Raw genomic sequence first — 26045 nt, 5'->3', positions numbered from 1 at the left:
GTGTCCAAAATCACAGAGGAAATGGTGCAGGTTTTCAAAGCCAGGCAAGATTTCAACCCATTTTTAAAAACGATTTTGTAATGCACTGGCTCCCAATTCTTTGCCTCACTTGTTCTTCACAGAAAGTTTAGCAATATTGTCACACATCATTCAACGAACCACTTTCCCTCAACCGCTTGAATTAGTACATGTCCAAATTCTTCAAGACTAAGAGCCCCTGTATTTTCTAATAGAGGTCTACGTGGTTTGGGGATCCTTTCTACAGGTCCCAAGGCCGGCTTAGGTGCCTCTCCGTGCCTTCAAAACAACTGACATTCATCCGTCTCCCACAAGCCCATAAAGCTTATTGAAGACAGGCTTCTGTGCTGAATCCTAACCTTGTTTCTCACACCTGACACGGTGAATGCTCAGGAGATGTGTGTTGAGTGCACACATAAACGAATGACCAGACCCGCCCGACCTCTAGTTCTTATCCAGGTTTGTGAGCCTGGGTGTCTCCTTTCAAGTGTCGACGTCTTCACAAGATGATCAAGAATACACATCTAGCGAGTCTGCGCGTGAAAGGACCTTACAAAAGAGAGCAATCTAATATAAAGCACTGAAGGGGCGCTATTCAAAAGCAACTAGAAAGCTTCATTTATCAGGCCGGGGCTGGCGAGAATCTGGGCAGGGTGTGAACGAGAATAAAGCCAGCCTCTGGGTTTCCTACCCTTCTGTAGGTGCCTTTTAGTCCAGGCGCCTTACTCGGCTAATTCAGTGAGTCCAGCCACCTAGAGTGGCAGCTGCTCTGGAACTACCACGTGCGCCCCAGCCTCTCGGCACTTTCCGCTTCCGCAGGATACGCTTTGCTGCCGGAAGTGACGAAAGCTGGGTGGGCTAAAGAGAAAGCTGGGCATTTTCTTCCTTTCCACGCGGTAGACGAAAGCGGTCGGCCTGTTCTGCTTGTCCTGAGTGATGCCGGGGAAACTTCTTAGTGAAGCGGATTTGGAGTCGGACACGGCCATGGCGAAAGTGGAGATGCCGCGAAAGCGAAATGAGAAGGTACCGCCGGGGGCCGAGAGACTTGGGGCAAGACAGGACACGGAGTGGGGGGACGGCCGCTAAGAGGAGGGGCCCGGGCTGGGGGCGCGTGGCGCGCCGCGCGAACCCGGCTCGTCCCGAGACCCGCGTGAGTTTCGGCCAAGGGGCGTCCGGGGGTGGTCGGTGCTCTCCGCGGGCGGTGGGCGCGCTGCCCAGAGGTCCGGGCGGATCGGAACTGGAGAGCGGGCCGGGTGTCCCACGTGGTCCCTGAGTCTGGGCGTCCCGCACCCGGTGCACAGAGTAGGACGGTCATGGTTAGGCCCCACGTTTTGCCCCAGACTCAGACCTACCGGCTTTCGACTAAACTGGCGAGACCATAAAGCCATCCGCACACGTGGGCGGCGTCCGTGGTGACATTTTTTTTACCTTAGTAGTGGGAGTACAGTTTTCTGGGAAGCGACCCTTAGACCATAAAGTAGTTCAATTGCTCTTAAGATTTATTGGCCATATTTCCCGTGGAAATGTAGACATGTTGTGGTGATAACTGCGCACCATATTTTTTATATAGGCCGCCAGTGTGCGGAAGTCTTAAGTTACCTCGATAGCTGTCTGCCTCCTTGCTGTTACTTCCTTAGATAGCGATTTAACTTGTCACTGAGTCTGTTCTGAGATAAGGTCAGTGAGAACAAAGATTGTCTCAGAACTTGTGTTGTACGTGACTTAGAATTTTCATTCCTTGCTGTTTCTGGCAAGGAATATTTTGCTGTTGTAGGAAGCCGAGGTAGCTCAGACTTGTCCCCACAGGTGGGGAGGAAGTGGTCTTGGTTTTACCTGCCTTGCATTAGTCAGCGTGTCCTGTTGTGAGATGCTGAAATTAGAAGGGACATGACCAACAAACTCCATTGTATTCCAAAGACCACCGGGATTGGAAATCCACTGATTGGTGGAACCAAGGGATGAAAGAATTGAAGTCTTGGGATGGGGTGGACCAGATTGGTTTTCAGATGTCTGAAGGATGGGTCATATGGGAGAGATTATCGTTCATCCATGATTTAAGAGCAGAGGCCAGGCCTGAAGTTTCATGGAGGCAGACAGTAATAGTAGCTCAATGTAACAGTCCCCATACTTCAGGAATTGGCCTGAGGCTCTGCCACAGAGGTCTTAACAGAGGGTAAAACACGTTTTCAGTAATACTAAGTTTTCAGAAATACGAAAAATTGGAGAGGGTCAGACATTTCAAGTAGGAGCTGTAATCTGGTTTGGTTCTGAGGTTTCACCCATTCCGTTTTCTTGTAACTTGTGCTCTTTGTTTTTCCCTGTAAATTAGGTACACCTTTTTTACACATGGGGTGATAGACTGTGGGTTTTTATAACTTTTTGGTTCATAACATGTCTTTATGTAAATTTATGTGCGTTTGTGAGATTAGCAAGGCAGATACTATGAATTCCTGTCTTACTTGTAGAGGAATTCTAGCAGAGAAAGAAATCTGCTTAACACCATCCGTCTGTGGGTATACATGGTCTTATTACTCTACCAGAATTAAGTTAAATTGTTCTTGATCACTTCCTATATAGTGTGTGTAGTTTACAATATGTTGGAGCATCCCATGAGCCACTCCAAGTCCCATATGAAAAATTGACTTTACAACTAGTTCGACCACCATGAATTGAATAATTACCAAGAAGCGCGTTTTTTTCCAAGCTAATGAAGTTATTGATATATTCTTCTTTCCATATAGCCAAGAAATGGTATTAAAAAACATACCGTTTGATTTTTGCCTTATTTCAAGATGAAAGTACACATGTTGAAAATGCCCCCAAATTGTATTCTTCATAATTATGTGATCTTGAATTAATGCAGAATCGATATATTATACAAATGTATCAATGTTTTGTTCATTGTTTGTATTGTCTTTATTAATTTTTTAGAAAGGTAAAAAAGAGAAGCCAAAATCTAATAAGACTGAAGAGGCAGCAGAAGAAAAGGACGAAACGATTTCTCCCAAAGCTAAAAAGGTTAAAAAGAAAGCAGGGCCTTTTGAGGCTGACATGAGTTCTCCTAAATCCAAAAAGGCAAAAAAGAAAGAGGAGCCATCTCAAGATGACATTATTTCTCCTAAGACCAAAAGTGCGAAAAAATCAAAGGAGCCCCGTGAAAAGACAGTTGTTTCTCCTAAAACCAAAAAACTAATAAAAAATGAGGAGCCTTCTGAGAATGACTTGGGTGCGCCTAAGTCCAAGAAGATGAAGAAAGAAAAAGAAATGAATGGAGAAATTGGAGAGAAAAGCCCCAACCTGAAGAATGGATTCCCTCATTCTGGACCTGACTCCGACTCCAAGGAAGCTGCCAGTGAAGAAAGTAACAGTGAGTTAGAGCAGGTAAAGTGGCATTTTAATATGTAGAATGTATCTTTCGATGTTGTTTCAGGTAAATAAGTACGTCATTATTAAATGAATTATTTAATAATGGGAGGAAATTTGATGTGTCAGCACTTCATGGGGGGGGGTGTCCCTTGAGCTGCAGGGTGAGACTTCATCTTAAAAACTGCAGTGTTAGAATGCCTCCTTTGCAACTGAGCAGATCTGTTTAAGTTTTGAGAAAGTCTTCTCTCCACACATGGTCTGCTTATTTGCAAGTCAGAAATCAACAGGAGGGATCTGGTTATGCAAATATGCTCCAGTTTCCCTCTGAGGGGTTTCACCTAATAAATCATGATTAAGTGGAACCACTGAAAAGGTGTTTGCTTGATTGCATAAGTCTTTTTGTATAGGCCATAAACTAACTTGAGTTGAATAAGATACTTAAATGTCCCTTTGGAAGCTAATACTGCTATCTTTCAGAAACTCAGTCATCAAAGAAAAATCCTAAATCTAATAATTTTCTCTTTGCTGTAGGTCATGATCAGCATTTAAAAATTTTTCCTGATTATAAAAAATACATACAGCTTTTTAAAAATCTGATTATGATTGTACTATATGCAATATTGTAGTTTGCCTTTTCCTATCTTGCCTATATTTTTATATAGGCATTTTTCCCACTTTTAAATATTAAATATTTTAAATGGTTACATAATACATCATATAAATGTTTAGAAATTCACTTAATTATTCTTTTGTTGGGCATTCAGATTGTTTATAATCAAATAGTGCCAATGTGATCATTTTGTCATAAATGTTTGTTCCTTACTTTCTGTGGATGTATATATGAAAGATGTTGCTATGAGAAGGGGTTAATAACCTGTTCAACAGTGTATTATTCATTTGGAATGATTGTGGAAAAGTTCTTAGTCGAGACTGAATCTGCTTTCACTAGCTACACATGGTATATATGTGCTGTATATATTTGCTACAAACTTTTCTTTTGTTAGAGTTTTACCTATTACTATGATCTATTTCCATTTCAAATCTTGATTTACCTACCAAAGTTTTTGTGTCTTTTTAGTTGATTTAGAAGAGATGTTTTGGAATAGTTTTTCTCAGAAGGCTTTCTGTATTTAGCTTGTAGGGTAAAGTTATTGATTTCTTTCTGTGGCCCTTTACTTGACAGGAAATAACTGTGGAGCAAAAAGAAGGAGCTTTCTCTAATTTTCCCATATCTGAAGAAACTATTAAACTTCTCAAAGGTAATGTTCTTGGAAATATTGAATAATGTTAGAACATATTATTTGGAAGCACTCCACTGTTTCTGTTGAGATGAACCGGCACATGTTCTTATTGGAGGATGATATAGGCGACCATATAATGAAGTAGATCTGTATATTTGGTATAGGACTAAACTAGTGATGGCCTTTGCTACCTCTTAAACGAGTGATTAAAATTTATTCAATACAATATATATATTCAGAAGTGTAATGACTGATCGTGCTGGTGAAAGTAAACAATGGATACCATGTTGGTATTTTCTTTTTTACCTTCTTCCACTTCTTGAGGCATCTCTAGGTTAATGATACCAGCCTGACTCAGAACTCAGCATAGTGCCTGTGAACCAGGTAGGAAGTCACAGATGCCCAGCTTAGGTGTTTTCTGAATCAGGTGTGGCAGTCAGACAGCAAAACACCTGATTTTCAGGCTTATACTGGCCTTTGGATGAGATTTTGTGACAAGGGGCTTAATCTCTTAAGATAAGTATTTACTATAATTTGGTGCTTTAAAATTTATTGATATCTTTTATTCAAGCAGATTCTTGCCAGAATATATTTGAACTTGACTTTGTAGATGTGACCAGAATGTAGAATTCCATAATTCTGCAGGACCAGAAGCATGGCTATGCTTTCATTCTCCAGTATGGCTGGGACTTTTAAGAACTGCAGTGTCAAATAACATGGTTCATTTGTTCACAGCCCGTGGGGTGACCTTCCTGTTTCCTATACAAGCAAAGACGTTTCACCACGTCTATAGTGGGAAGGACTTGATTGCACAGGCACGGACAGGAACTGGGAAGACATTCTCCTTTGCTATCCCTTTGGTTGAGAAACTTCAGGGAGAACTGCAAGACCGGAAGAGAGGCCGTGCCCCTCAGGTAAGTATCTTTAATGCAGTCCTTAGGGGTTCCAAGTCTGCACAGGAAGAGACATTGCTTGAGCATCATTTACATACCCTGTTGTTTTTTATTGGGTTCTCCTTAAGGCCTTTCTCTGGTATTTATTGGAGATCTTTATCTGAAGGTAAACCAGGATAATTCTTTTAAGACTGTTGACTACAAACCTTATATATTTAAATATTGTAATCTGCCCCCATGGTTGTGATCACCGGTATTATTAAAGCTCGCATATTTCTTTCAGACTCTTAGATGTCCCTGGGGCTCACAGGTTTGGTCAGGTTTTGCCTAAAATGGAGAAAGCATTTTTAATAGAGATGCCTGAATAGGAGGGGTATCAGAGGTGAAGAGGCCAGGCCCTGTGATCAGGATGGTGCTCATTGAGCTCATTTCTGGAGAAGCTGGCGTTTGACAAACCTTAACCTCATTGAAATGCCTGTGTTGTCACCTTGGCTTTGGGTTCTTTCACCTAACTTTCTGGTCTCATCTCATTTATTGGCTTTCCAGTGTCCATGCTCCCTCCTAATTAATTGATTTGTTTACTGTTGTATTAATCTACAGTTACAACAGCAGTAAACAAACGAATTATTCTAGCACCTGGAATAGTGCCTGACACATAGTGGATGTTCAGTAAATATCTGTTGGATGGTTATACTAAGTTTTTTTTTTTATTATTTATTTTTACTTATTTTTTGTTTTTTGGCTGCGTTGGGTCTTCGTGGCTGCACGCGGGCTTTCTTTAGTTGCAGTGAGCAGGGGCTACTCTTCGTTGTGGTGCGTGGGCTTCTCATTTCGGTGGCTTCTCTTGTTGCGGAGCACGGGCTCCAGACACGCAGGCTTCAGTAGTTGTGGCATGCGGGCTCGGTAGTTGTGGCTCGCGGGCTCTAGAACGCAGGCTTGGTTGTTGTGGCGCACGGGCTTAGTTCCTCCGTGGCATGTGGGATCTTCCCGGACCAGGACTCGAGCCCGTGTCCCCTGCATTGGCAGGCGGATTCTTAACCTCTGTGCCACCAGGGAAGCCCCTACAAAGTTGTTCTTAAATCATACTTGTTTCATGCTGTTAGCCTATTTGAGGACCTGTAGTGGTTGTGTCGTGTGTCCTGTTAACTGCTGTAGGATTCAAAGCCCCTCACCACGTTGGCCCTGCCTTACTCTTCTGACTTCCATTCTACTTCAGATTCAGTGTAGTGCAGAGGTTCAAACTCTAGGTTTTGTAGCGTGGCTACCTGAATTTAAATCCAGGCTCGCCTTTTGGTTTTAGAGATCTGTTGTATGTTATTGTAGATATTATAATACAATTGTACAGTGTAGTTGTAGGTAACTTCATTGTGAGAAATAAAAATAATGCATATTAAGCATTTAGTAGCTCCTGACACATAATAAAAGCTCAAATATTAGCTGATATTATCATCAGCAGTATTACTCCTTGCTCAAGTTGTTCTTTTCCTGGAATGCTGTTCCTTAAGTACTAGTAGCTCCATGAAACTTATCCCAATTCCTCCAGCTTGCTGTGTGCAACCATCCTAGAGCACCATAAATTTGAGTACCTGTTTCTCTTTTGATTGGTAAGATCACAAGCTTTTCTAGTGGGTAGATTTGTCAGAAACCATATTATATTTACTATTCTCCCACACCACAGTGTATTGCAACGCACATAATAGATGTTTTGAAAATAATTATTAGGATAAGTTGAACCTCCTGGTGCATTCCAGATTTGTTAAGAAACAAATACTGCATAATACTTTGGATTCCATTATTAGTTTTTCCTTTTCAGGTACTGGTTCTTACACCCACAAGGGAGTTGGCAGGTCAAGTAAGCAGAGATTTCAGTGACATCACAAAAAAACTGGCAGTGGCTTGTTTTTATGGTGGAACTCCCTACGGAGGACAAAGTAAGTAAATCCAATGTGAGGGAAGGAAAATGCCATCTCCTGTTGGGTGCCCTGATTGGATTTCTTCTGACCTTGACGTCTGGCTTTACCTACCTGATCTAGTCATTTATGGTGGTTTTCTTTTGTCATTATTGTGTAAAGATGGTCAGGCACATGGTCCTGCATGATGATGTATCAAATCCTGTATGTGGTTCTTAGGACTTTTGTATTATTTATCTGTATTTATCTAAAGGCTGCAGTGGTACTTTACTGAGCCCAAGAGGACAGAGTCTAGGAACTAGAAAGTCAGAATTCAAGGTTATTTTTACCTGTCAGGGACCTTGGGTCTCTGCCTCTTTTTACTGTAGACAGGCTTTCTTTTTTCTGGTCCTGAGGGCCAAATCTTGTAGGCTCTGCTGTAGTATTCCATTACTTCCCAGTTCAAGACCTTGAAGCTTTATTTTGTAGATTAGATATGTAATTTGGGAAGGGATTTAAGCATTTTAGAAGTCTTAGCATTGGACAGATAAATGGGTAAAGAAGATGTGGATATATACAGTGGAATATTACTCAGCCATAAAAAAGAAAGAATGCCGTTTGCAGCAACATGGATGCAACTAGAGTTTATCGTACTAAGTGAAGTAAGACAGACAAAGACAAATATCACATGATATCACTTATATATGGAATCTTAAAAAATGATACAAATGAACTTATTTACAAAACAGAAACATACTCCCAGACATAGAAAACAAACTTATGGTTTCCAAAGGGGAAGGGTAGGGGGGTGAATAAATCAGGAGATTGGGACTAACATGTCCACACTACTATATATAAAATAGATAATCAACAAGGACCTACTATATAGCACAGGGAACTCTACTCAATACTCTATAATAACCTACATGGGAAAAGAATCTGAAAAAGAATAGATATATGTATATGTATAACTGAATCACTTTGCTGTATACCTGATACTAAAACAACATTGTAAATCAACTATACTCCAATATAAAATAAAAAATAATATGAAAAGATAAAAGTAGAAGTCTTATTATTGGCACAGAAGGCTTGTGATTGTCTCTTTTCAGCTTTGGTGGAACTAACATAGGCTTTGGCATCAGGACGGCCTGGGTGTGAATCTAAACTCTGCTCACAGAGTAACTGATTTTTCAGTTCAAGTTGCTTGATTTTTTTGTACTTTAGTTTGTTTATGTATAAAGTAGGGTTGCTAAACTCACCCTGCAGTGGTGTTGTGAGGATGAAACTGGGTAAGTAGAGTGCCTAGCAGTAGATCTCTTTTTTTTTTTTTATAAAAAACTTTTATTATAAAAACGTGTATATTATTTAAAAATGTAGCTCATGGTGCGTCAAAGTATTACTTGCTTTATTCTTGCCTTTTCTCGTTAAATCCAGTATGTGGTGAACAGGCTATTTCCTTTTTATTCTTAGGTTTTATAATAATATATAAAGTTACTATTCCATTTGTTCTTTCTGCTCCATATACTACGTAGGTCTGGAAACAATAATTTCTTTTTAACTTTTAACCGATTTCATTTCTTTTTATGGTAAGGAGCAGTAATTAGGTCCCCTGATTTAAATTGTTCTAATTTATACTTAAATCGTAATCCTTATACAAACAAACTTTTTTAATTTGCTCACAACTCTCTCTCACACACACACACACACACACACACACACACACAGTATTTTATTTTTACAAGAGATAAATAAACTGACACCAAGCATTGTAAATGTGACCACAACAAAAGCAACAGTGATTGCAATTACCAAACACGAAACACACTCACACTATGTCATAATATTGACATTCAGTCCAGGAATCCTCCCTAGCAGTAGGCTTCTTTACTGCAGTAGTAACCCAATAGAAAGTTGCATCATTACCATCTCATCCTAGTTATATTGAACTCCATTTTTCTGAACATCTCTGTACCTTCTTGGAATATTTGCCCTTCTATCTTGTCATTCTCCCTATACCTGCTTACCTTATAGAAAGTTCTCATTTCTTTTAAGATTCTTATTTTCACTTTGTGAAATCTTGATACCTTCCTCCAGCAAAGGAAATCATTTCTTTCCTGGTGCTACCATCCCCCATTGGTGCATTTTTCTGTTTTGTCATGTAATACACTGGACTGTCACTTCTTACATGTTTCCCCAGTAGGTCAAGGAGTGCCTCGAGCGTCTTTATCTTCAGTAGTTAACATATTACCTTGTATGTAGTTAATAAATATTTTAGAATAAAAATGTATCTAATTTGGTATCCCAGATTAATAAAAGGAATTAAAAATCCATAGTATTTTATCATTGGTGTTCTTATAGTTGAACGCATGCGGAATGGGATTGATATCCTGGTTGGGACACCAGGTCGTATCAAAGACCACCTGCAGAATGGCAAGCTAGAGCTCACCAAACTTAAGCATGTTGTCCTGGATGAAGTTGACCAGATGTTGGACATGGGCTTTGCTGATCAAGTGGAAGAGATTTTATGTGTGGCATACAAGAAAGGTAAACTCCACATTCAAGAACTGGTATAAGGGATTGGAGGAAGGGTGGTGATTAACTATCTCCTGAAAGTTAAATGAAGCCTTAGGAAAGTTGGTAGGTGGCTTATTTTATTCAGGAAAACTTAAATTAAAAAAAATGTCCGGGACTCCCCTGGTGGTCCAGTGGTTAAGACTGTGCTTCCAATGCAGGGGACATGGGTTTGATCCCTGGTCGGGGAGCTAAGATCCCATATGCCGCTCAGCGCAGCCAAAAAAAATTTTTTTTCCCCATCAATTGCACATAATTACAATAGGGAAAATAAAAGAAACCAGCTTGGTATACTTTGCTTTTGGTTTATTTCTTCCCGATTTGTGGTATTGTGTGTATGTGTGTGTTAATTGTAATCTTACTGTACATATAAAACTCTGAACTGTTTGTGCCATGATTTAATCCATCTATATATTTTAAGTTTTACATAATATAAATCTGCTTGCAGACATTTTTATGTAGACAGCTTTCTTCAAACATCAGTATTTGGGGGCTTCCCTGGTGGTGCAGTGGTTAAGAATCCACCTGCCAATGCAGGGGACACGGGTTCGAGCCCTGGCTCAGGAAGAGCCCATATGCTGTGGAGCAGCTAAACCTGTGCGCCACAACTACTGATCCTGCGCTCTAGAGCTTGCGTGCCACAACTACTGAGCCCATGTGCCACAACTACTGAAGCCTGCGCACCTAGAGCCCGTGCTCCACAACAAGAGAAGCCACTGCAATGAGAAGCCCGCACGCCACAACGAAGAGTAGCCCCTGCTCGCTGCAACCAGAGGAAGCCCGCACACAGCAACAAAGACCCAACGCAGCCAAAAATAGAAATAAAAAATAAATTTATAAAAAAACAAAAAAAAATAAGTATTTGGCATCAGTTCTTAAAGATAGATTTCCAGAATTGAAATGACTGAATTGAAAGGTATAAATAGTTCATGTTCTTCAATATACTTTGTCAGCTTACTCTCCAGAAGGGTTCTGTCAGTTACGCTGCCATTTGAAATATATGAAAATGCAATGGTATTCTAAGAGCAAACGAAAAAAAATTGGGGTTGGGGAGCTATTTTTAGTACCTGACCTCAAAGGATGAATAGACTAGAATTCTAACCTTAAAAGTGTTGAGGAAATGCTAGGGAGTATAGATGACTATAAAATCTGTTCTGGAAATGCTAGGGAGTATAGATGAATAGAAAATCTGTTCCGGTGTTTATTATAGATTATTTATTTAGTGATTTAAGTTGGTTGGTTACTGGGCTTGATTAATTGTTTTCCACTTAGTAGGTCTCATTATAAAGGACAGATTTCCCTCGTGGTTCATATAGGCCAATGGTTAGAAAGCAAAACAACTTGAAAGTACTCTGAGTATTTCAAGGATCCTTTACATAAATTATTTAGGCAGCATTTCTTTGTCCATTGGGTACTTCCCTGTTTTGCGCTTTTTTTTTTTAATTAATTTATTTATTTTTGGCTGTGTTGGGTCTTCGTTGCTGTGTGTGGGCTTTCTCAAGTTATGGCGAGCGGGGGCTACTCTTCATTGTGGTTCGCGGCTTCTCATTGCAGTGGCTTCTCTTGTAGAGCACGGGCTCTAGGCACACGGGCTTCAGTAGTTGTGACATGTGGGCTCAGTAGTTGTGGCTCGTGGGCTCTAGAGCACAGGCTCAGTAGTTGTGGTGCATGGGCTTGGTTGCTCCGCGGCATGTGGGATCTTCCCGGACCAGGAATCTGACCCATGTCCCCTGCATTGGCAGGCGGATTCTTAACCACTGCGCCACCAGGGAAGCCCGTGTCTTCCATTTTTGTGTCCTTGATGCCTCGCTTGGCCTCAGGTGTTTTCTGTAGAATGCTGACGAACCCTGGAAGAATTGGGTGAGGTGAAATACTGTGTAGGCTTGTTTGACTTATTCATACTGACTTTTTTTTTTCCCCCGCAAAGATTCAGAAGACAATCCCCAAACATTGCTTTTTTCTGCAACTTGCCCTCATTGGGTTTATAATGTTGCTAAGAAATACATGAAATCTACATATGAACAAGTGGACCTGATTGGTAAAAAGACCCAGAAAACGGCAATAACTGTAGAGGTAAATGATTCATTCAGTTGCTGGCATTAGTAATAAGTTGTATATAATTTTTTTTACCTGTTGGATAGTATTAAGACTGGCAAAAACAAACTTCTTTTCCAAATAAATACTAAATCCATGTCAAAAGCCATGTGAAGTTATATTTCTATTTGAATTGTATATGGTATCTGTGTTTTCTAAATTTCATCATCTGGTGGCCTGATTGCAGAATCTTTTGGAACCTAAATCTGTCTGAATTAGTAAGCAGAGTGACATTACACCTAGAGTTTATACACTAGAGGGCAGTAGAGAATCCTAGTGTTTATGTTGAAGCTGTTTTTATCTTAGGGTCTGGTACCTAGATGAATTCGTTGCACCCAAGGAATAGACCTGTACGGAAACTGACTACTGACTGCATTTTTAAGTGGATGAAAGGACAAAACACAGAGGCTTTTCTCCTGTCAGTTATTTGGTTTCCTGTAGCAATCTAGGGAATGGTATTTCTTTTCCTACATTACCTGTATTAGGTCAGAAAATGGATAAAGAAGCCAGATGCTCTTTGGAGAAAGGGGAAGGGCTCTCTTCTTTAGTGGTTTAGTTTTTTCCTCTAAACAGTGGTGGCAGAAGTTTGCTCTAGTCAGGCTTAAACAATTGCCTCTAGTATCATTAGGGTTGAGCAGGTGATTTTAGATTCCAGCTAGGCTTTACTAAATAATCTTTTTTTCCTTCTTTCCTAAGCATCTGGCTATCAAGTGCCACTGGACTCAAAGGGCAGCAGTTATTGGGGACGTGATCCGAGTGTACAGTGGTTATCAAGGGCGCACTATCATCTTCTGTGAAACCAAGAAAGAAGCCCAGGAGTTGTCACAGAATGTGTCCATAAGGCAGGTTGGTCCATCCCCTCTCTTCCCTTTTAGGGAGAAAGCATCTTTCAATTAATAGAGTATACATCTTAGCGCTCATCTGATCTGCCCATCTCATCTCACAGATGAAGAAAGGGTAGCTCAAACCCAGCGTTACCCTGACAAAGTAGGTTTGATCACTCATGTTTGGTGTTCTTTATCTTGTAAGTATAGTTGGATACAGTTGATTTCATGACCAAGGGTTGGAAATTTGAGGCTTGTCCATGTAAGGCACGTTTTCCCCTTTGTATTATTTTCAGCAGAAATGTCACCAAAATATGAATGTCTTTATAGGCCTAATTGGTGATTTTAAAAGTACCTGTATTGTAGGATCTGGTATTCTTAAATGAGCTTATTTCTTTGGCAGGATGCCCAGTCATTACACGGAGACATTCCACAGAAGCAAAGGGAAATCACCCTGAAGGGTTTTAGAAATGGTGATTTTGGAGTTTTGGTTGCAACCAATGTCGCTGCACGTGGGTTAGACATCCCCGAGGTTGATCTGGTTGTACAGAGTTCTCCACCAAAGGTAAGTGTTTTACACTTAGATTTTACTTTGTTGTTTCTTTTGGGTGCTAAAACAAATTGGAAGTTGTATCTCTTCCTTTCCCATGATTAGTAATAGCTTTCTCTTGGGTGTTATGTTGCTAAGGGTGATTTTAAAATGAACCTCTTGGGGCTTTCCTGGTGGCACGGTGGTTGAAAGTCCGCCTGCCAATGCAGGAGACGGGTTCGAGCCCCGGTCCGGGAGGATCCCATGTGCCATGGAACAACTGGGCCCGTGCGCCACAACTGCTGAGCCTGTGCTCTGGAGCCCGTGAGCCACAACTGCTGAAGCCTGTGCGCCTGGAGCCCATGCTGTGCAACAAGAGAAGCCACAGCAATAAGCCTGCACACCACAGTGAAGAGTAGCCCCCACTCGCCACAACTAGAGAAAACCCTGCGCAGCAACGGAGACCCAACGCAGCCAAAAATAAAATAAATGAATGAATAAATAAATTGAATAAATAAATAAATAGAATGAGCCTCCTCAGAACTGACAGTTGAGGGGAAGTGCGGTGAGTGGCCAGAGGTTGGCAAGGTAGTTTCTAGTCAGAGGGAGTCCTGAAAGGCTGCATGGGTGGGGGTAGTACAATTTTGAACTGGACTTTGAAGATAGATAAGACTTAGATGGGGTGGTGGTAGGGTAGATAAACTTGTGAGCTAGAGGACAGAGAAGGGAGAAGAGGCCTGTAGTTAACAGCCTCTGTAGTTAAAACTGCTTGGGTTTGTATATGATAGGAACTGCCCAAAGAGAGCCCTGAAGCATAGTTTATATGGTGTGGACAATGCTTCACTTACATATAAGTTAGTCTGAAGGAACTTGTTCCCATCACTTCAAGCGTGAAGATGCTATTACCCCCAAATTTGGCAAATCCCTCAGGATTAATGTTCACAGTGATGGAAAAACACATTACTGCGAAGCCACTGTTTCTTGTAAAGAAAGTCCCGTACGTGTGTGCCATCGACTTGTTTAAATAGCCTGTGTACCTGTGCTGTCCAGTATGGTGGCCACAGCCACATGGGACTCTTCAGCACTTGAAAGGCAGCTCGTCTGAATTGACGTGTGTGCTGTAAGTATAAAATATACAGTGGAGTTCTAAAAATTTCAAACTTTCTGTTATGCACAGTGGATTTTGAAGACTTGTGGAAAAAGAACGTATAATATTTCATTGATAACTTGTTTTGTAGAGATAGCATACTGAAATGATAAACTTTTGGATATATTGGGTTAAATAATAATAAAGTTAACTTTTTTTAACTTTTTAGTGTGATTACTAGAAAGTTGCCTATTAAAATTACATATATGGTTCTGTTGGACAGTACTATTTAGATAATGCTTTTTGCAGATTTACCCACAGGATAAGGACCATTCTTCTAGAGGTTTTTAAAATGTTTTTATAGTTCTTTAATAAATAAATTAATTTTATTTTTGGCTGCGTTGGGTCTTCGTTGCTGCGCACAGGCTTTTCTCTAGTTACGGCGAGCGGGAGCTACTCTTCCTTGCGGTGTGCAGGTTGCTCATTGTGGTGGTTTCTCATGTTGTGGAGCACAGGCTCTAGGTGCATGGACTTCAGTCGTTGTGGCATGTGGGCTCAGTAGTTGTGGCTTGTGGGCTCTAGAGCGCAGGCTTAGTAGTTGTGGCGCACGGGCTTAGTTGCTCCGTGGCATGTGGGATGTTCCCGGACCAGAGCTCGAACCCGTGTCCCCTGCATTGGCAGGCGGATTCTTAAACACTGCACCACCAGGGAAGCCCCTACAGTTCTTTAAATTAAAGTGCTTGGGAGCCTCCCCCAACCCCGGTCTATAACCACCACACTTGCCTCTGCCTAGGCTACTCAGGTCTATGTCTCTCTTTGTTGTTCGCTGTCACTGACGTATTTTACTTCAATAGGATGTGGAGTCCTACATTCATCGTTCTGGACGAACAGGTAGAGCTGGAAGGACTGGGATTTGCGTCTGCTTTTATCAGCACAAGGAAGAATATCAGTTAGCCCAAGTGGAGCAAAAAGCGGTAAAACTATTTTCTAAGCCTTCACTCAGCAAACGTTGAGTTTTAAAGTCAGTCTTTGGTCTCTTTATTCAGTTTTTATTAACTTGAAATTTTTATTTCTAGCACATGGCCATGACTGAAAGATTGTTGTTAGATATGTGTTTTATATGTTGTCCTATGATATACAGCCCATTTTGAATACTTTGCATTTGAAAACAGTGGTTTTGTCTTCATATTTATAATGACAAGAGGTCTTTTTTATGTTTGAGAGGTGGTTTTCAGTTTTCAGATACACTGTGAACGCACAAGAAATACTTAAGTGTAGATTTAGGGGGTTATAGGAATTGCTTGAAAACCAAAAAATGAGAATATGTTAAAAGGATAAATTTTTAAATGGGAAAGAAGACATTGATTTTTTTACAGAAGAATTTTGTAAGGAAATTCTTATGCTGGTACTTCCTCCTCTGGGAAGTAGAGTTTAATCTCCCCGCTTCACTGTCAGTGGACGGTACTTAGTGACTTGCTTACAAAGAGCGGAGTAGGGTCATGGGGGAGGACTTTCCAGGGCAGAAGGCAGGCGAACACTACCTGGCCAGGGGATCATGGTCAACATCAGTGATAAGCAGGTGCCCCTGGTATGCAACGAAACCAGTCATCTTCCCCCCAAATCCATAACCGCAGTCTAAAGATGTAAAAAACTGATGTTCACGAATTGAGGGACATTCTACAGAATACCTGACGAGCACACCTTAAAACTATCAAGGTCTTGAAAACCAAGGAAAGACAAATTACCACAGATTAGAGAAGACTAAGAAGACATGTTGACTAAATGTAATGTGGTGTCCTGGGTCGAATATCAATAGGAAAAGGATATTAGTAGAAAAACTAGTGAAATTCGAATGAACTCTGGGGTTCAGTTAATAGTAATGTAACAATGTTGGTTTCTTAGCTGTGACAAATGTACCAAAGTAATAACAAAGTAACAGGTGCAGGTAGACAAGAACTCTATACTATCTTTGCAACTTTTCTATAAATTTAAAACCTTTCTAAGATAAAAAGTTTATCTTTTAAGTATGTAACAAATATGTTTGGTAAATATTAAAAAATTGGGGGAATACTAATCTCAATGGAAACAGTTGATGGCCTCATTGTACATTAAGTTATCGTTCATTTTCTTATAGGGAATTAAATTTAAGAGAATAGGTGTTCCTTCTGCAACAGAGATAATAAAAGCTTCTAGCAAAGATGCCATCAGGTATGTTCCCTACCACTGCTATGGTCTGTTTTAGTGCTTGCTCTATTTATTACATGTTTTTGTGTAGTAATGAGATTTAGCCTTTTAAAATTTATTTTATTTATTCATTGTTTTAAAAATTGATAATCTGCTTGTTAAAAAAATAGGCTGTGCTTAGAAAACAAAAACTCTTGTTTCTACTCATCCCTACCCAATCCTGTTCACCAGAGGAAACCACTATTAGTAGTTTGGTTTGTCTTGGGCATTTTAAGTAACTGTACCTTATATATCGTGTAGGAAAAAGTTATGGTAAATATCTAGATGGTGAGGATTAGATTAAGAGTGTCGTTGGAGGTGCTGCTGGCATGGGGGCAAGAAAATTCTTTATTTTGTGCAATTGTCTTACAAGTTGAAGAATATTTTTTATTGAACTATAGTGATTTACAATATTGTATTAGTTTCAGGTATATAGCAAAGTGATTCAGTTTTGTGTGTGTGTTTGTGTGTGTGTATAATTTTGCAGATTTCTTTTCCATTACAGGTTATTACAAGACATTGAACATAGTTCCCCGTGCCATATAGCAAATCTTTGTTGTTTATTTATTTTATATATAGTAGTATGTATCTGTTAATTCCATACTCCTAATTTATTCCTTCTACCTCTCACTCCCCACGCCAGCCTTCACCTTTGGTAACCATGTTTATTTTCTATGTCTGTGTGTCTATTTCTGTTTTGTAAATAGGTTCATTTGCATTACTTTTTAGATTCCACATATAAGTGATATATTTGTTTTTGTGTTGCTTACTTTATTTGTATGATAATCTCTGGGTCTGTCCATGTTGCTGCAAATGGCAATATTTCATTCTTTTTTATGGCTGAGTAAAATTCCATTGTATGTATGTACCACATCTTTATCCAGTCATCTGTTGCTGGACACTTAGGTTGCTTCCATTCTTGGCTATTGTCAGTAGTGCTGCTATGAACGTTAGGGTGCGTGTATCTTTTTTTTTTTTTTTTTTTGCGGTACGTGGGCCTCTCACTGTTGTGCCCTCTCCCGTTGCGGAGCACAGGCTCCGGACGCGCAGGCTCAGTGACCATGGCTCACGGGCCCAGCCACTCCATGGCATGTGGGATCTTCCTGGACCAGGGCACGAACCCGTGTCCCCTGCATCGGCAGGTGGACTCTCAACCACTGCGCCACCAGGGAAGCCCACGTGTATCTTTTTGAATTAGAGTTTTCTCCAGATATATGCCCAGCAGTGGGAACTATCACATGGTACTTCTATTTTTAGTTTTTTAAGGAACCTTTGTACTGTTTTCCACAGTGGCTGTACCAATTTACATTCCCACGAACAGTGTAGGAGGGTTCCCTTTTCTCCACACCCTCCCCAGCATTTATTGTTTATATAGACTTTTCGATGATGGCCCTTCTGACCACTGTGAGGTGATACCTCATTGTAGTTTTGATTTGCATTTCTCTAGTAATTGGCATTGTTGAGCATTTGTTCATGTGCCTATTGGCCATGCATATGTCTTCTTTGGAGAAGTGTCTGTTTAGGTGTTCTGCCCATTTTTTGATTTGCAAGGATATTTAGCTGTTTAGCATCCCTGGTTGTGCAGTGTATTCCTGGGAGGTGAGTGACGTTGGTATTATGGAGACCAATAAGGTTCCGACTGTTTTCCAAATGTTTCCAGGTGGCGAGCTACATCCTCTGCTTCAGAACCAGAGTCTGAGCAACATTTTTAGAGTGCTTTCCACAATTACTATTATAAATATGTGAGATGCTTATTTAAAAAATAGACAGGGAGGATTCATGATCAAAAGAAATGCTAGTAAGTATTATACACTGCATCAAAATGATGTTAGACGTATGCAAGATTTGGTTTCAAAGATATTGATTTATCTTGAGATGATGTTGTCTTGAAAATGAAATCTGTCCACTTTTGTCCTTTCTCCTAACAAATATATTCTCAAACCACAGGCTTTTGGATTCTGTGCCTCCCACTGCGATTGTTCACTTCAAGCAGTCAGCCGAGAAGCTGATCGAGGAGAAGGGAGCCGTGGAAGCCCTGGCAGCAGCCCTGGCCCATATTTCAGGTGCCACGTCAGTCAACCAGCGCTCCTTGATCAACTCAGATGTGGTAAGGGTCCCTGTCAAATTCCTGACACTTCACAATTTAGAGTTTGAGCAGGATTCAAAAGTGTTCCATTGAAACTTCCAGTTGTTTTAACTTTTTCATGAAGGTTGAGATATATACGTAAAAACACAAATCTGTAGGGACAGAAAGTAGATTAGTGGTTGCAGTGTCTCCTCAGAGGAGGGAATGACAGTGACTGCTAACGGGAATGTGGGTTTTTGTATTTGTTGGGGGGGGGGGTGGATAATGACATGTTCTGGAATTTGAGATAGTGGTGATGATTGCAAATCTTGTGAATATACTAAAAACCCCTGAACTGTATACATTAAAATGGCAAATTTTATGGTATGTGAATTATATGTCAAGTTTTTTCATCCTAAAAAACCCAATCATGTGGACACATAAGTGCACATTAGTGCACATTTAGCCAGCATACTTAGAAACTTAAGAAGGTGATGCTTTTCTTTTTTTTTTTTTAAGTTGAAATCTTTGAGATAATTGTAGGTTCACATAAAGTTTTAAGAGTTAATACGGAGAGATTCCTTGTACACTTTGCCAGTTTCCCCCAGTGGTGACATTTTGCAAAAGTGTACTATCACAGTCTGGATACCAACGCTAGCAGTCCACCAATCTTATTCAGAGTTCCCCAGTTTTACTTGTACTAAAATGGTGGGGTGGGAGGGGTATGCTTTTAGGAAGAGCTTTCCTGTAAATATTTCAGAAACATGAGGACAAGTGCTTATCACTTACGTTTGTTTCTGAGACTTTAATTTTGTTCCCCTTTCTTCCATAGGGTTTTGTGACCATGATCCTGCAGTGCTCAATAGAAATGCCAAATATTAGTTATGCTTGGAAAGAACTTAAAGAGCAGCTGGGTGAGGATATTGATTCCAAAGTGAAGGGAATGGTCTTTCTCAAAGGAAAGCAGGTAAGGCTGGGGCTTCTTTTCTGACTTTGCCTTGGTTCGTTAGCTTCATGCTGGCAATAAAACACTGCACAGTAGCTTCTCCCTGTTCTATGGGGATGCTGTGTGTTTTCACTCTGTATATAGTCTTCTCTGGGCATTGTCATCCATGACCCTCAGTTAACCACTTAGTCATTGACAGCTACCCTCTGTGTATCTCTAACCTGAACCATCTGCATGAAGTGCCAGACTTGAAGATCCAGCTGCTTCCCTGACATCTCCACCCAGATTGGGTTTATTAAGCACCTTAATACAAACTTACTCAAAATTGAATTCAGAATTTAAAATCTTGCCTTCCAAGCCTGGTGTTCTTTCTTCTGACTCCTGTTCTCAGTTAATGGCATAGACTAGCACAGCAATTCTCAAACATTTTGGTCTTATGACCTCTTTACATTCTTAACAAATGTTGGGGATAGCAAAAAGCTTTTGTTTAGATGGGTTATATCTATTGATATTTAGAGTATTAGAAATAAAGACTGAAATTCTAAAGCGTAAGAATATCATTTTCTGTTAGTCATCTGAGCAATATCACGTGTAATGTAGTGTCTGGTAAACTCCTCTCTACCCTTAATGAGAGTGAAAAGGACAGAAGAGGCCCGTGTACTGCAAAAAAAAAAAAATTTGACTTTGTGGACCCCCCCCCCAAAAAAAAAATCTCAGGGTTCCAGGGGTGCATGGACTATACTTGGAGAACTACTGGCTTGTGAACCATATCAGGTTTATCTTCAACTCATTGCTTGTCTGACCATGTTTTTCACCTCCTTAAGCAACTCCACATAATCTATGGGGTAAAGTCCCAACTTTCACATGGAGCTTCTTCACGAGCTGGCTTCTGTCCTCCTTACCAACTTCATCTGTCTCCTCACCACCAATGCCCTCCACTCCCAACAATGCCAAGTACATCTTGCTTTCTTTCATCCTTATGCTCAATCCACTGTTTATATAGTATTTCTTATCTCCATGGTATCCTTTATGACTTGGTCTTAAGTCTTTTTGGAGCTTCCCCTGGCCTCTACATATACTTCACAGTTCTTAAGGCATAGCTTTATTCATGTAAATTTTGCCTTGCTGTGCTTGCTTACTGACTGAGAGCCTCAAGAACACGGTGGCTGAGTCAAGGGCCAAAACTGTTTTCTAGACGTCTCTGTACTGCAATGAGTGCGTGGTATTGAGTACTTAGTAAATATGTGAATGAAGATTCCCACAAATGGCATTAGTACCTGATGCTACCTGTGGTTATAATTGGGTAAATTGTTGGGTGGAAGGGATGTTCCTCAAAGTTGTAATTAAAGACAGCCAGGGGAGAGGAGTGCCTGTGTCAGTTGCGGGGGGAGTTTGATTATTTTGTGGACGCCAAGAAACAGGATTTTTTTATTTTTTATTTTTTGTCTGCACCCCGCAACTTGCAGGATCTTAGTTCCCCAACCAGATATTGCGGACTTCATTGGAGACGATGGTACTGCTTGTTATCAAAGCTAGTGTCCTGTAAAGTATTTAATTTTTAAACTCTTTTCATAGGCGGCTGAATTATAAACATAGAAAACAATACAAGATCATTTATTTTTCTGCTTTTAGTTAGGTCATCCTCACTAGTTAAGTCTTTCTGATGGAAGGCAGTGTATTTTAATGTTTTTAAACCATAGGTATTATTTAAGAGCCATACTGACCAGATTTTTAAAAGCTGCTCTTACCAGCTGCGGGGCCTTCGACAAGTGAGTTAGCCTCTCCAAGCCTCTGTTTCCTCAGCTATAAAATGTAGCTAATAGCTCTGTGAGGATTAGCACAGTGTGAAAGCCAAGAATGATGTCTAGTCGGTTCCAAGTAGTTTTGAGTCCTTCTTTTTAATATCCCTGGCTTTTTATTATTGTGCTTTGGGGAGGTATTATGTGTTGGGGCTTGGTCTAAAGTTTATCTAAAATGGATACCTGGTTTGTTTGGGTTGTTTCTTTTACATAATACCTGGTCTTTTGGAGTATCATTTAAGGTGCATTTTATAATTCTTGTCAAAGTGTGGATTAACTGGCATTTGTTTTGATTTCTAGGGTGTTTGCTTTGATATCCCTACTGCATCAGTAACAGAAGTACAGGTATTCTTTTCTCTTAGATTTTGAAGTTAACATATCTAAACGGTAAAATATTTATTATTTAAAATATAGAATAATAGAACAGGAAACAATAGCTCTAGTCCCTTTACTAAAAATAACTAAGAATTATATTTTAGTATTTTTTTTCTCCTACCCTCTTTATACTAATATTTTTCTTATTCAGCCTGCCTGTTTTCCTTTTTTCCTTTCTACAGCATTGTGAACAATATCCAGCTTTTTTCACAAACCCTGTGTATGTTACACGAGGTTTATATAGACATTGCTATATCTTTATTCCGTACTGCTGTGAGAAATGTGTTTGCAAGTGGTATATTTATATGTTTACTACCTGACAGCTGTGGATATCCTGTAGTAATTGAATTGAATAAATGATGAGGGTATATCTCATAGTGAAACTTATTTTATTTTTGACCAGTGATCTTTTAAGCACTTAGGTTATCAATCAAGTTTTTCTTCAGAAAAAGGGAAAAAATGTTATCTTTCTCATGCCTTTTTAAACCAAATTCAGTAAAAATCAGAGCAGGTAAAAACGAAACCATCTCTCAACAGGAAAAATGGCATGATTCACGGCGCTGGCAGCTTTCTGTGGCCACAGAGCAACCAGAGCTAGAAGGACCACGGGAAGGATATCGAAGCTTCAGGGGACAGCGGGAAGGAAACAGAAGCTTCAGGGGACAGCGGGAAGGCAATCGAGGTCTCAGGGGACAGCGGGAAAGAAATAGAAGCTTCAGAGGACAGCGATCAGGAGGTGGCAACAAAAGTAACAGATTCCAAAACAAAGGCCAGAAGCGGAATTTTAGTAAAGCATTCGGACAGTAATTTGAGGTAGAGGATTTATGTGGCAAAAACAGAACTATGTTCAGCAACAGGAAACTGAACATTATTTTTCATAACAAAGTTAAAAGCATATTGTATTTCCTTCCTGACCACTTGCCCAGTCCCCATCTCTTCAAGAGAGACAGGCTTCATCTAAATTATTTCATCTGATCATTGTCGTTTATAACTTTGTTGCTACTTCTGTTTCGGGTATTCCTTTGGAAAAGGTGTGTGAATTCAGTACATATTCTAATGCAGTGTCTATAGATTATAAGATAGAAGCAAGCATGTATCTGCTGATACTTGTGAAGTTGACCTGTCTTTATACTTAGAGGTGTCTCTTAATAGTGTCCTTCCTAAATACCATGGGGGAACGCAACAGTTTCTGGAGAAGCACTTTGAGCACTCAAGGCTTTGTTCTGTAATTGGTATTCCTCAACCACTTGTCTAACATTTACTCCTATGGTCCTATAATGTATCTTCTGAGAATTAACACTGAGCAATGTTTTGAAGCAAGATTCAATCTCAGCTGGGATGTAACACAGTTTATGCCAGCATATGCTCTAGATTTGGAGGTGGTGATACATTTGATAGGCGATAGTATATAGATTAGCCATTGTTATGTGCATTTTGATACATTATTAGCTTCTCAATATAAGGTGATTCATGCTTCAGTGAATTCTTCACAGATTTTAAAAAAATATATATGTACATATAGAAGTATTTTACTAGAAAGCAAGTATCCTTAAGGAATTCCAAGTGTATAGCATGGCCCAGTAACTTTCTTCATAAGTAAGGAGACAGGATAAATGGTGCTTGATGATAACATAGTCCACTTCCTATTGGAAGATTAACATTATTTACTAAGGAGGAACTAGAGGAGTAGGGGGCAGAGATTTGCATGGCTGAAGAGTCAAAAAAACCCCACTGAAAATATATTCCACATGCAAGAAGGAAACGTGTATTGAGAGCAAAGAAAAGAACAAGTGAAGGTGTGGGATAAAGCATTCTTTTAATGGTGAAAACTTAATGAGTCATTAATGTTTCTAGAGTTCAACTTCTAACAGGCAAGCTGGGAATTTTAGGTAGAATGATCCAGTTTAGTTTCTCAAGGCCTAGTTCCTATAGCCACGTATAGGATCTCTTTCTTTTTATTAGACGGCTGCTACTCTGTTGATAGGTTGCAGCTACCTAGAGACTTCCTTTTAAGACAAACTCTATATGGTTATTTTTAAGTTGTTACTTTGAGGGAACTGAAGAACTTAATATAGCCCCTGGCCCGATATTGCTCTGAGGTCTCAAGTATTATTTTTCTGGGAAACCTTGTGCAGGAGCTTACGAGTAACATTGTCTTCTTGCCTTAATTCCTAGAAATTCTGTATTGGGAATCTCAGGATATAAACTATGACAGGAGGAGTTCAAATACATGGCCTGTCTTGTTTTCATTTAATTATTTTGAACAACTGAAATCTTTCTAGGCACTGGTTTCTCTGGCAGGGTCTTTATATCCAACTGGTTCTTAGTCACCTTTGCAGTAAGGGGCTCAGATAGCCAACTCAACTCCTTGATTCTTGAGGCAGCGTCCTTTTTCTATTTGGACTTCATTTCTGTCCTTGCATCCTGACTGGATGTTTCTCTGTTCTCAAATTCGCTTGGCTTTTGTTCCTTGATCCTCTTGACAATTTTATCGCTTGACCTTCTCGTGGTTTCCCATCAAGCCAGAGGCAGTCATGGGGAGGTAGGTATTTGATGACCAACAACTCGTGCCTTGTGGATCATGTTTTATTAAATTCTGGTTTTGCTGAGATGCTGAGCATACTTAAATAACAACCAAAACATTTAAGTTTGGGTAAGAATGGGTTACTTTATCAAGTAGATTAAAAGAACAGTGTACCTGTCCTTTAGGAAGAAATAATCAGGCATAAATCAAGAGTAAGGGGGAAGATTAATGGGAATTTCACTTTACACAACTTAGGACAACATGGCTGTTTTAGTAAATGAAGCTAAAGTTTCTCCTGGGTCCCAGAATTCAAACCATATTTATAAATGTATAATTCAGCTACTGTACGGTTTAAATGGGCTTGTTGTGCTAGCTTGGGAAATGTTAGCATTTTTACTATTTTCTACAGAGAAAATATTTTCCAATTTATGTATCAAACAACTCAGTGAACTTTTAAAATACCAATTTTTATGTTGGAACTATCTGTGCAGCAGTTTCTTTACAGTTATACATAAAGTGTTTTTACTGTAAAATTGAGTTAATGTATAAAAATACAGCTTTATGCCACAATAAAGTTAGTATTTACTATTTATGTTTTTGGTGACTTTTTCCCTAAAATTGAAGCTTGAAATTTTTGTTTTAAACATAATAAGTGATGGGTATAAAAATCCAAACATAGAAAAAACAAGCAAGTCACCACATATCCAACATATTTGTGAGCATCTCTTCCAGGAATTCGTTTACAAAACTGGAATCATTCCTTCAGTTTTGTGAATTGCTTTTCCCTCCATATGTGCATCCTTTACTGTAAGTACAGATCTGTGCCCTTTTTTTTTTTTTTTTTAAGTTCCCCGACCAGGCATCAGACCAGGGATCCAACTGGCACCCCCTGCAGTGGAAATGCAGAGGCTTAACCACTGGACCACCAGGGAAGTCCCTGTGCCACTTTTGATGACTGTGCCATCTCATAGTATCTCACAGTATGAGCATGTTATTTTATCTTTCATTATTATAAACAACCCTAAAATGAATGTCTTTGTGTAATCTTTGTGTATTTGTCTGATTGTCACTTGTAGGAGTGCAGGGTCAAAGTGAATGTATTTTAAATTTTGATGCAAGTTGCTCTCCAAAGCAGTTCCAGTTTACGTTCCTACGCTAAAGCCTAGGAGAGAACCTGTTTCCCCACAGCACTAACATTAGGTGTTGGCTTCCTTTTGTCACTTTGCTAGGTGCAAACTAATACATCGTTTTCATTTGTGTCTTTTAATTGAACGAGGATTAACATCTTACATTTATTGGTCACTTGCATTTCTTGAAAAGATTTTATTTTGAAATAATTTTAAGACTTACATAAATGTTGCAAAAATAGAACAGAAAGTTTGTGTATACTCTACACTGTTTCCACCAGTGTTAATGTTTTCCGTAATCATAGTACAATTATCAAAACGATATTAACATGAAGGGTGCCATCCTATAGATGCTTCTTTGAGCTTTTTTTTCTTAACAGTATATGCTGGAAATCACATCAGTTCATAGCAATCTTATTCTTTGTTTTACAACTGCATCATACTCCACTGTGTGGGTATACTATAGTTATT

The 26045-nt window shown here is 39.7% G+C and overlaps 1 protein-coding gene across 1 annotated transcript; it reads left to right on the top strand.

Moving 5' to 3' along the window:
• The first annotated feature begins 860 nt into the window (after positions 1-860).
• DDX21 (DExD-box helicase 21) lies at positions 861-25039 on the top strand. Its single transcript, XM_033841523.2, has 15 exons — positions 861-1041; positions 2950-3399; positions 4568-4643; positions 5361-5539; positions 7332-7449; positions 9769-9954; positions 11909-12054; positions 12772-12921; positions 13303-13464; positions 15370-15489; positions 16650-16723; positions 18686-18845; positions 19636-19770; positions 21849-21893; positions 22461-25039. Exons 1-15 carry the CDS (start codon positions 955-957, stop codon positions 22728-22730), a joined length of 2358 nt encoding a protein of 785 aa, XP_033697414.1. The 5' UTR covers positions 861-954; the 3' UTR covers positions 22731-25039.
• Positions 25040-26045: the final 1006 nt, after the last annotated feature.

The sequence above is a fragment of the Tursiops truncatus genome, chromosome 16 (genome assembly GCF_011762595.2).
Source record: "Tursiops truncatus isolate mTurTru1 chromosome 16, mTurTru1.mat.Y, whole genome shotgun sequence".
Taxonomy (NCBI): domain Eukaryota; kingdom Metazoa; phylum Chordata; class Mammalia; order Artiodactyla; family Delphinidae; genus Tursiops; species Tursiops truncatus.
The sequence above is the reverse complement of the archived record's forward strand: the minus strand, read 5'-3'. Positions and strand labels throughout refer to the sequence as shown.

What these genes read in the sequence shown, in the direction of transcription:
- DDX21 (XM_033841523.2), top strand. Translation starts at nt 955, where the DNA reads ATGCCGGGGAAACTTCTTAGTGAAGCGGATTTGGAGTCGGACACGGCC. An exon ending in AACTCCCTACGGAGGACAAA is followed by an intron (nt 7,450 to 9,768) that starts GTAAGTAAATCC and finishes GTGTTCTTATAG; the next exon opens with TTGAACGCATGCGGAATGGG. An exon ending in AGAATGTGTCCATAAGGCAG is followed by an intron (nt 12,922 to 13,302) that starts GTTGGTCCATCC and finishes TTTCTTTGGCAG; the next exon opens with GATGCCCAGTCATTACACGG.